Source organism: Terrapene carolina, unplaced genomic scaffold (assembly GCF_002925995.2).
Source record: "Terrapene carolina triunguis isolate 2854851 unplaced genomic scaffold, T_m_triunguis-2.0 Scaffold112, whole genome shotgun sequence".
Taxonomy (NCBI): domain Eukaryota; kingdom Metazoa; phylum Chordata; order Testudines; family Emydidae; genus Terrapene; species Terrapene triunguis.
Window position 1 is genome coordinate 14806699 of NW_020664463.1, and position 10632 is coordinate 14817330.

General features: G+C 42.9%; 1 protein-coding gene across 1 annotated transcript; it reads right to left on the reverse strand.

Annotated features, from left to right (window-relative positions):
* Positions 1-1410: 1410 nt before the first annotated feature.
* Positions 1411-10551, reverse strand: PKDREJ (polycystin family receptor for egg jelly). The gene has a single exon (XM_026652305.2). The coding sequence runs from the start codon at positions 10467-10469 to the stop codon at positions 2499-2501; it is 7971 nt and encodes a 2656-aa protein (XP_026508090.1). The 5' UTR covers positions 10470-10551; the 3' UTR covers positions 1411-2498.
* Positions 10552-10632: the final 81 nt, after the last annotated feature.

Consider the following 10632-nt stretch of genomic DNA (forward strand, 5'->3'; position numbering starts at 1 on the left):
CGTATCTTGGATCGATCCCCCCCCCCCAGTGTAGACCAGCCCCAAGTATTCTGATGTAGGGGAGCATGTACTGACTTTTGAGGGGTTGCTCCTCAAATACCACACTCAGCCTCTAAGGGACTCACCCCTGAACTACAGCAATAATGATGGCAGAGTCTAAGGACTCTGTTTTCCAGATTGCCTAGGGTCCAGGGCGGAAACAGAACACAGTTGGCAACACTACTGGGAGCAATCATGAGCCAGGACTCAGAATAAAGGATCTGACTTCACTTTCAGTGCACTGTGTTTGGAGTAAGAAGCAACAGAGGGTCCTGTGGCACCTTTAAGACTAACAGAAGTATTGGAGCATAAGCTTTCGTGGGTGAATGCCCACTTCATCAGACACAAGCTTATGCTCCAATACTTCTGTTAGTCTTAAAGGTGCCACAGGACCCTCTGTTGCTTTTTACAGATTCAGACTAACACGGCTACCCCTCTGTTACTTGTGTTTGGAGTGTAGCAAGAAAAGGAGCTATTCACCTGGGGAGGACCCTTCTATCCTCAACATTCCTACCGAAGGGGAAACTCTGAGCTCTTATGGAATTTCTGGGACACTGAACAGTGTCATTGTAGCAGCGACCAGAAACCCAGGAGACTGAGGAGTCACAGTGAGGCTACCAAGAGCCAGCCTAACTGCACTTTTGAATCCGGAGAGTCACAAGGATGATCCAACCATCCTTGGTGTGGATACTTATAAGAACACCCTTGTTTATTTAGTTTGATATTGTCTTTTAAGATGGTTACTGATTTCAGTGCTACACCACCCATCACAGACTGCGCCTAAAATCACTATTTGCCTAGGCACGTGCTGGGAGGGAGCAGTATGGTATATATTGGCTGTAAATGTTGGATGGGGGGTGGAATTTATGTATTATTAATTTTGTCTTTTATTATCCCAATCTGTTTTTTCCATTGTCCCCTATCCTGAATTTCCAATACCTAATAAAGTCCCTGTTACTGTTTTATCACTCTGGGGATTGATAGGGGTTTTTTTGGTGCTCTAACACTCCTGTGTATGAGATTGGGTGATGAATATTTTACAAGGGGCAGGCCTTCTATGTTCTCTGCACTAGAAGGAGTTTCCTTCGCTGGAGGCACCAGGCGGCCTGATAGGTGAACCCAGAACCCACACCCCTGAGGAGGAAAGAGAGAATGCTGCAGTCATGCCTCTAGATTGAGTTACATATATATGCATTTGCTGTAGATGCATCCAGAAGATCTATCAAACTATCAATTCAAAGGAAGACATTTGAAACTGTATTCAATGCCAATTACTGACAGAATTTGGTATATGTATGCAGTTATATTGGTAAGAAATAGCCACGTGTTCTAAGGAGGTGTTTAAAGATTGGTTTATTCCTGAACGTTTATGATAAGATACACATTTAAAACACAAACTTGTATAAAATGTGTTCCCACAATACTGTATAATTGACTCACATCAAAAATAGACTACGAATATACAATAATGTCAGAAGCTTAGTATAGTAAAACACCACTTTTCTGAACAGAAGGGGGAACCTGGAGTTTATTAGCTAAACAGGGACTCAACTAAGGAGAATGTTTCCATGCAAAAGTTGAACATACAATGAAAACACATACAATTAGAATTGAGGGAGAGGGGATCTGTTGTACATCAGTTTTGTACAGCAAACAAGTTACAGGGATAGAAAATATATTTTTTCTAACAAAGGTCTATGTATTTAATAATGCTTGATGTGATAAAACAAGTCCTTTCTTCTCGCCTGTACCCATTTATCTGACATTCATTACTTAGTAAAACTTAACATATTGGCCAACATGCAAACAAAGTAGCAAAATATATCAGAATTTCACTAAAAGCACAGTCTGAATACACAGCAAATTGTATAGGTCAAAGGTATTTGCTGATTCTTTTAAGAACCTTATAGTATTGTATTTAAATTGTCTTTGTTAGGGAAATGTAGTTTTGAAACCATTTTTTTGCTTGCCAAATCAAATTATTATCAATTGTTCTCTCTTTTCTTTCAGTGTAACATTTCTCATCCTTTAGGTTATGATTCATGAAGAAGCTTTACCGGCAGTTTCTGGGCAGGGGTATACATGCCATGAACCTGCTCCCTGTCCATTTCTAGTTTTCCATTATAGTGGATTTGCTCAGCCATTTTCAGGTGGCTTGTTGTCCGAGGCAAGGGTGACCCCATAAACTATTGAACTGAGTCCTGACCTGCTGCCTATGAAATGTTATAGGAACTGATGCCTAATTTAAAATACTATGGAAACTGTCTCAAAGGATTCTGAGGTAAATCTGAGGAGGACCAATAGTGAGTGGCTGTATGTTGAGAATTCCCTAATGTCACAAGTTAACTCAGAGTATTTATGAGCACTGATTTGGGAAATATTAGAGGATAAATTATTATTGTTATTATTATACTGTTTTTTAAAAAATCGTTCTTATTGCACATAAAAACCTGCATTACTCATATGACAAGATAAACCATTTTCTTGCCATTTATTTTTTTGGTCTTTAGCCCTAAGTGTCGGTGGCTATACCTCTGAGCTTGCCCATACAGTACACTATTTAAAAGATCTGGATCACTTGCTGATGGTGTCCTACAGGTGATAAAATACCATATCCTTCTGATCTTATGAACTAGAAAAGTAATCACCTCTGCTTCATCAGATGGTTCTTCATATACAGGTTGTTTCATATCCTCATAGGCAGACATAATCACAGCTTGAAATAAATTGATCAAGACACAGATCATCACCAGCATAAAGGAGGCTAGGAAAAGACCACCCAGCAACCGGTTGGATGTAAAAGCAGTGTCCTTAAAAGCTGAAACACAATAGGAGAAGACAGTCTGAGCTGAATGAATCATATTATTATAATTCCATTCATGTTGGCCAAACACTAGGTAGCCAAAAGCCATGTATACAAAAAAGTACACTGCCACCACAAGTGCCATAGAACAGATTCCAGGAAGAGCTGCCAAGATGGATCTTTGTGCCAGGCGCACATCATAAAAGAATCTGGAATACCTGAGAGTTTTCAAAACTATGAGAAATGCCAAAAAGCCCATAATTATCCTCAAGGTCTGATCTACATGAGAAACTGTATGGAAAGGAATGAAATCATTTGGATTAAGTAAGTAAAACTTTACTATATCAGCCCCCATCTTAAATTTGATGACTTGCAGAAAAACAAAAAAGAAAAACACTGACTTTAGACCAAAATTGATTAAGTTGGAAACATTTTTAATATACTTTGTCCTTTCTTGGCGTATGATGTGAATTTCATCCATGATATAAATGAGGAGAAAAGCAAGAACAGTTATAAACACAAAAATTTGTGTTCTGCTTTGCTGCTGGAAAATTGGGAGCGTGAAAGAATGTACTGACAAGCTTGTGTTTATGAGCCCAAAATGAGAAACTTCAAATATGACCGAGATGCTGCAAAATAAATGTACATCTGGATTAAATGTAGTTAGTTCAATAATCACAGCCCATGTCTCTTCATCAAGCCAATTGCTATTTTGTAAAACATCCAGCCTTTTTGTTGAATTAGGCCGCTGTTCTGCAGGGAAGAAGTAAAAAGTGTATCCCCCTGGTCCATATGTGTATAATTCTCCATATGAGTAATACACCCACTGATTTCTGTTTGACTGGTATGTAAACCCTACATAGTTGCCCGTGTCACTAGTAACAGATCTGTTGGCAACCTTTGTCCAGGACCCAACATAGTCTCCTCTCTCTTCAGGGTCACTGCCATATTTATGAAGACAATGGCTTTTACTGATCACAAATTTATTTACAAAGCTGTGAGGATGGAAACATTTTTTCTCAGTACTTTTTGCCCTTACTTGCCTCATCCTTGGCAAACCTAGGATTTTGGACCAGCTATCAGAAAGAAAAGTTGGTTGGTGGTTACTGTGGATCAAAGGCAAAAAGACATTATTCACCCACAAGTAAATGTGTTCTAGTTTATCCACGTTGGAGAGCTTGAGAGAGAATTGTTTATGAATAACTTGATTGTAGTAAAAGCTGTTGGTGTTTTCTGTGGAATAGGCAATATTTAATACTAGGGTTAAAAAGACAAAGTGACTGACAATGTCCTTTAGGAAGATGAAAACTTTGCTTTTAATTTTCTCTCTTTTCCTCATGATTGTCATTTCATCCTCTTCTAAGGGCTGATACTGCTTGGTGCCTCTGAGTCTGATAATTTCATAGTGCATCTCTCTCATCTCATCTGCATCCATAGTAACTTCATCCAACCTAATCTCAAGGAAATTTTCCCTGGTTGACCATGGGATGTTTTCACAGTACTTTGGATAAATTGTACTCAGGGCTGAGAAAAGAATGATTTTTAGGGTTTGAAGAAGAAACACACTCTCAAAAAATGAGGTTGTTGAAGCTAAAAGCCACTCTAATGATGTTTTGTAGCCATAGGACAGACCATATAATACGATGAAAAATGATGACACCCCTGCTACAACTATGACCAATATCCAAGAGACATAGACACACCACCAACAAAAAGTTATCTGTGGCCTTTTGCGAAAGAGCATGAAGGGGATGTTTAGTGGTTTTCTTTCTTTCTGAATGCTGGCATCCTTTTCTTCTGCATAATTATTACTGAAATTGGAGTTTGGCGGTTGGGTCTGTTGCGCTTTAGCCTCTGCAGTTGAAGTATCAGTTGCATTTTCCTCCTCTGCTGCAATTGCATTTGCAGCACCCTCAGAGATTGTGCAATTACTCCACATTTTTGGTGTTCTTTGTTTTCTTTTCTTACCAAAATATTGCAAACTATGCGAATCATTAGCATTGGAACAGTTCTCTAGAGAATTGCAACTCACAGATTGTGTAGAAGCTTCTGCAAGGTACCATTTTTGCAGGCGTTCCTTCCAGTTCCTAAGGTTTCCAGACATGAAGGGTGAACTTTCCTTTGGGTGATTCTGAGCTACACTACGTGGAGAAGGCTCCTTCTGTGAATACTTAAACAAGGCAGTTATAATCATTTGCACAGGGATGGTAACCAAAGCACTTTCAATTCCTATTATTACTGATATCAAATATCGTAAGTGTATTGAAACAACTTCTTTATTCTTATCGGCATTAAAGAACATAATGTTAATAAGCAGGGTACACAATAGTACTGCTAAACAGCAAGATAATCTTTGGAGTCTGTTGAAAGAGCCAGTGACAACCTGAGCAAAAACAGATAACCATATGTGACTATCTACAAGGTCATTGGCAATATTTATAAAAAAATAGTCCATTTTGGCCAAAGGTACTCTTGGGTGTGTAACAACAAATGACCTTTCTAGTAAGCGATCATCCTTATCAAGAGCAAGCCATTTCCTGCAAATAAACAGCCAGAATTCTTTAGTATACATATTTTCAACTTTTACTCTACTTAAGAACCAGTCAGGAGAAGAACCTCCGTTATTGTGCCAGACCCTAAGGGAATAAATGTCTCCTAAATCATTCTTGGTAGTTAGCAGAAAAGTATCAATGCCTCCTCGAATGAATGACGGATAATTCGGGTGCAGTAAGTGATGCACGTCACTGGTGCCATTTTGGCCTATGAGTTGGAGAAAAACATCTGCTGTGGTTCCAGCTCCCAAGCGACTGCCTGTGTATAAAGTGACCAAGTAGCACACTTTATCAAAGGGGTCATTGTCTTGCAGGACTATAACTTTGTCCCTGCTAACTTTATCAGTCCGGTCTTTTCTCAGGGCCCAGAGAGCCAGGAGAAAATAAACTAAAAAAATGAAAAGCACTGTTAAGAGGGTCACTGCGTTTTTGTGTATTTTTGCTAAAAGGGATTTTTCCAGATCCACTGGGTTGGGGATCACAAATACTTTGGAGGCCAAAAACTTGATATTGAATTTGGGGGAACTGGGTATGGTGCGGCTTGCTGTTCTCTTGGTGCGCTGCTTCACCTTGCAGATGCAATGTATCCTTTGCCAGCTAGTAAGAGGGCCAAGAACGCATGTACCTTCTTTCCACTGACTCTGCACTCCATCTAGGTCTAAGCAGGCAGCATTAAAAAGGGATATGCTCACCAATCTGTTGTTTCTGGACCTTACAATAGATTGTGATTGCAAGATAATGGAGATGTTCCATTTATCTGTCCCGCTGCCTGGGGCTGTGGCCCTCAGCAGTGACTGTGGGAGACAGATAACATAAGGAGCCTTAATCGCACAATCTATGTTATTTGACTTATTCCCACTTGCAACTGCAGGCTCATTGTGAGAAGCAAAAAAAGAAGCTATAGGAGAGGTGTGGGTGACATTAACACCTAAGTATATAAATACCTTGAAAGAAACTTTTAATTTAGTCAAAATCTGGATAAATACATCCTTGGAGTTTCTGTCCACTGCAAAACTAAATCCTCCAGTTGTTTTTGGGAGGGTTTTATCAGGCCCTATTGTCAATTTAAAAGTGGCAGACTTCTTGTCTTTTCTAGCAATAATCACTTCTGCTATTGCAGGCATGATCCCTATTATGTCACCATTCACCTTGGTTCCTGTCATTTTGAACCCAGTGACTGTTGTTACAATATCTGACCTATATGCCAACCAAGGGAAGGGGTTCTCTTCAAACTCATAAAATACAGTAGAAATCACAGCATCTATTGGCAATTCTGAATGATCCCCCTGCTTCAGTGTTGGATAAAAGCAATTCTTGCAGTCTTTTTTGGCGGAGAAAGTATTTGTGACATCCCACTTTTCATCTTTCTTTAAATTAATGTTCCAGCTTTTGGCCTCCATTACAGTTTCATTTTCTCCAGGGACTTTGCCTTGTAAAACTATTTCTGCTAAAGTCTCCATGACGGAGAAGGTTTGTTTAACTGCATGCACATTGACATTGCTGAGGTCTAAAAGAGAAGCTTTCAGGACATTGGACAGGCCTGTTAATATACCAGTGCTCAGAAGCTCTGCTTGTTCAGACCCAAGGCTTTTATCCCTGAACCTTTTTAGTGCTTCACTCACTTCTTTCAATTTTTGAATGGCAAGCTGTTGTGACACTCTATTTACTTCAGTGACTTCCTGTGTTAATTCCGAAACACAAGCAACTACTTGATTTACTTCCATTATGTTGGCAGTAGGAATACTCAAAGACTGATTAAGAAGGCTTTCCCTAAATTCAGCCTTAGACACCTGGATAGTTGGTGCAGTTTTAATATCATTTAAAATTGAGGCAACCATATAAACCAAATAGCCTACATTTAAATAATCTCTAATCTGAAGCAAAGCTGTCATTGGTGCACTTGATCCACTGGTTAAAGCAAGAAGTTCGTTAAGCATAATATCTGGCGGTCTGCTTTTGGCTGGATCCTGCACTGTTGTGTGTAAAGTTACTTGGGAAAATGCCCCAAGGGAATCATACACTTGAACATAGATTGTCAAAGTATACTTCTTAGATGGTACACCAATGGGGAGAAAAGATGGAGGAGTTTTAGGCTGATAGCCAAAATACACTATTGTCCCCAATGTATTCTCCTCTAAAGAAGTTATTCTACTGCTTTTCAATAAATCTGAGGCTGCTATTACTTTATATGTAAGAGGTAAATTTTTATCTGAAAATCCACTACACTGAACAATGAATTTTGTCAGGAATGCAACACCCCTGGTTGGATTGACAGTACACTTTCCAATCCTAGGTGGAGAATTTACATAAAATGAGTGCCTGGAGGTTGATGACCTACCACCCCAAGTAGTTATTTTTAGGAGAAGAGTGTATGACCGGTCTGCAATATTCATAAAAGTTAAAGCATGTATAGACAGGTATGCACTAGACTTCCCTGTTGAAGTTTTGGAAGCCCAATCAAATTTAACTTCACTGAAACTTCCTGAAAAAAGTGACCAGTGATAGACCGGTCGACTAGTCATTCTACAGTTTAGGCATTTTCCAGACAATGTAAATCTATCTGTTGGAATTACAAATTTACCACAATTTTCAATGCATATAACATTCAGAACAGGTGGAGATCCAGGCCTCACGCTTATGGTTTGGTCAGCATAACTCTTTCTGTTATCCTTTTGAATGACCAAACGAAAATGGTACATAGTATTTCCTTGAAGGGTTTCTGGCAAAACAGTCTGAGTAGGACCAGAAAACTTTATCCATTTCAAATCTACCTGGTTTGGATGACAGGTCCCATTTGTACTCACTGTCATGTTTGCATAATCTGATCCACGTTTTGTACAGTACCACGTAAATGTGAGCCCCTCTAATTGGTCCACTGAATCAGGATCAGAGGAAGTAGATCCATCCAGAGTCCAATGATCAGAAAACCCCACTGTCCGGAAGGTGCCTCCAGCAATGACTGCCACCAGGTCACTCTTCTCGATCTGAACAAAAACTGTATCTGAGCCTTCCAAAACACCCTCAGATGCAATTATTTTAACAGAGAAATTAAACAGATACAAGCCATAATCTAAACTAAAGCTGGGAATTGGTAAAATGAGCATCTGTCTTCTCCAGATGAGGGGTGGATTTAAAGGTTTTGTCCAGTCTGGAATAGTCGTGACATTCTGAACACCATAGATTTTCCAGATTGCTTCTGTACGTACAAGATCTGTGCAGTTAACTTGCAATTTGGCATACAGGATAAGTTGTAACCCTTTTTTAGTACGTAGGATGGGGTAAACAAGATCAGGCTTCTGGATTCTCAAACGCTCTATGAAACAAGGTTTTTTCTGACAAGACACCAGTGACTCCATGACCTTTGAAGCATAAGTGTTGACTGTGACTTTTAAAACAGCAGGTGTAAGTCCACTTCTGGTACAATTCACTTTTGCCACAAACCCTGTGTATAGGGCAGGATTAAAAGGTAAAACAGAGCGACGGACAAAGTGGACTGCATTTCTGACATGATCATCATAAGTATAAGTATTGTTCTGGATGAGGTACTCTTTTCTTGACCCAAACAGCTGCAGGTTGAAGGTCCACTCACACTGCAGCATCGGATGTTGCACAGGAATAAACCACACAATGTAGATCAAACTCTGCAAAAAAGAAGGACCACTGTTGAAAATGTGGACTTCTATATCTCTGTCCACTAGAGACCTAAACAGGGCTCCTTTCCGGTTCAGATACAAGTGCATGTTGAACTTGTACCATTGCAACCTCACAAACTCAATCGTGAGCAAGAAGGAAAGGCTCTGCTGCTGGAAGAATATATAATGGGTGTTGAAGCCATCATCAGGGGCACTGGCATTGTTTGCTTGGGTGGTGTAATAAAGTCCATGGTTGCGGCTAAAAACGTAAGTGCCAGTCTTGGTCTTCTGGGCATTAAGGGTGAGGTAGGTGGGAGTTTCACTGTTCACTGTCAGGCCCAGCGTAGCATTGGAGAAACTCAGCTCCCCTGCTAGATCCCCAAACCACTCTCCATCAACATGGAAGTAGATGCTGGCCAGCGCCATTTCACTAGCCTGCCGGGGCATGGAGTCAGCACAGAAGTTGCTCCGCAAAGCATAAGGATTATAGGAGGCTGACCAGCCCTCCGTCCCCTGCATGTCCAGCAGTCTATATGCCAGTGTCCTGGGGCCAAGGGGCTGTAGGCTCCAGGAGAGGCTGAGGGGTTGGTAAGGAAGGCTAAACAGCTTAGAGTGGGCACTGAGGACATGCAGCAGAGCCGGCTCCACCCTCAGGGTGAGGCTGAGGCTGATCTGAGGCCCCTGCTCCATGCTGATTGAGGCAATGTAGAGACCACGGCGGGTATAGTGCACGGTCAGGCGGTAGCTGTAGTAGGAGGCACAGACCTGGTGCAATTCAGCTCTTGGGTAGGCAGCGGGTGGGAGCAGCTTGTGGTGCTGGTTGCTAGGAATGAGGAGTGCAGCAGGGCTGCCCCCGCGGCTGCTGAAGCGGTAGCGCCAGCCTGAGCTCTTGAGGCGTGCACACCAGCCCAGCTGCACGGGCTGCCACTCCAGGATGGGGGGTTGCGGGGGCCAAAGCAGGAAGAGCCGCACATCCTGCCCGGAGACCTCGATGCTCAGGTTGCGGTGCAGACACGTAGGCACGGCACAAGAGGCCGACTCACACTGCACCGTGATGCGGCTTGAGGCCCAGGGTGGAGCTGGGATCCCCCTAGCCAGGCCTGGTCCCAGCACTGCCCTGCCTGACCAGCGAGACGTGTCCTGCACCCAGGCCGAGTCCCGGTACCAGCGGCAGCGCGGTGGGGGCGGCAGTTGTGTCTCTCCCTCCTGGGCTCCTGACACTGCTCCCGGGGCCCGCGTATAGCGCAGCTCGATGGGACCATCCCACAGGCACGAGGCCCAGACCTCGTTGTCCTGGCGCCGATAGACGCGTCCGTGCGGGTCCGAGCAGGTGACCCGCAGTGGCGGGAGCTGGAAGCGCGGGGGGCCCGCAGCCGCCCGGCACGGGGGGCCGCAGCAGCCCAGGAGCTGCAGGAGGAGGCTACGGAGCAGCAGCGGAGGCATGGCGGTGGCGGGGCCCAGGGGCGGCCCCTGGCCCGGGAACAGACATCTCCCAACGGCTCCAACTGCCACGGAGCAGCCGCTGCGCAGCTCGGAATTCCCCGCGCCCCGGCACGGCCGGGAGCCCCCGATCTCCCCATTGCCCCCCCGGTGCGGCCCTATCCCC

Excerpts from the sequence above, each read along its gene's own strand:
- PKDREJ (XM_026652305.2), bottom strand. The coding sequence starts at position 10,469 with ATGCCTCCGCTGCTGCTCCGTAGCCTCCTCCTGCAGCTCCTGGGCTGC.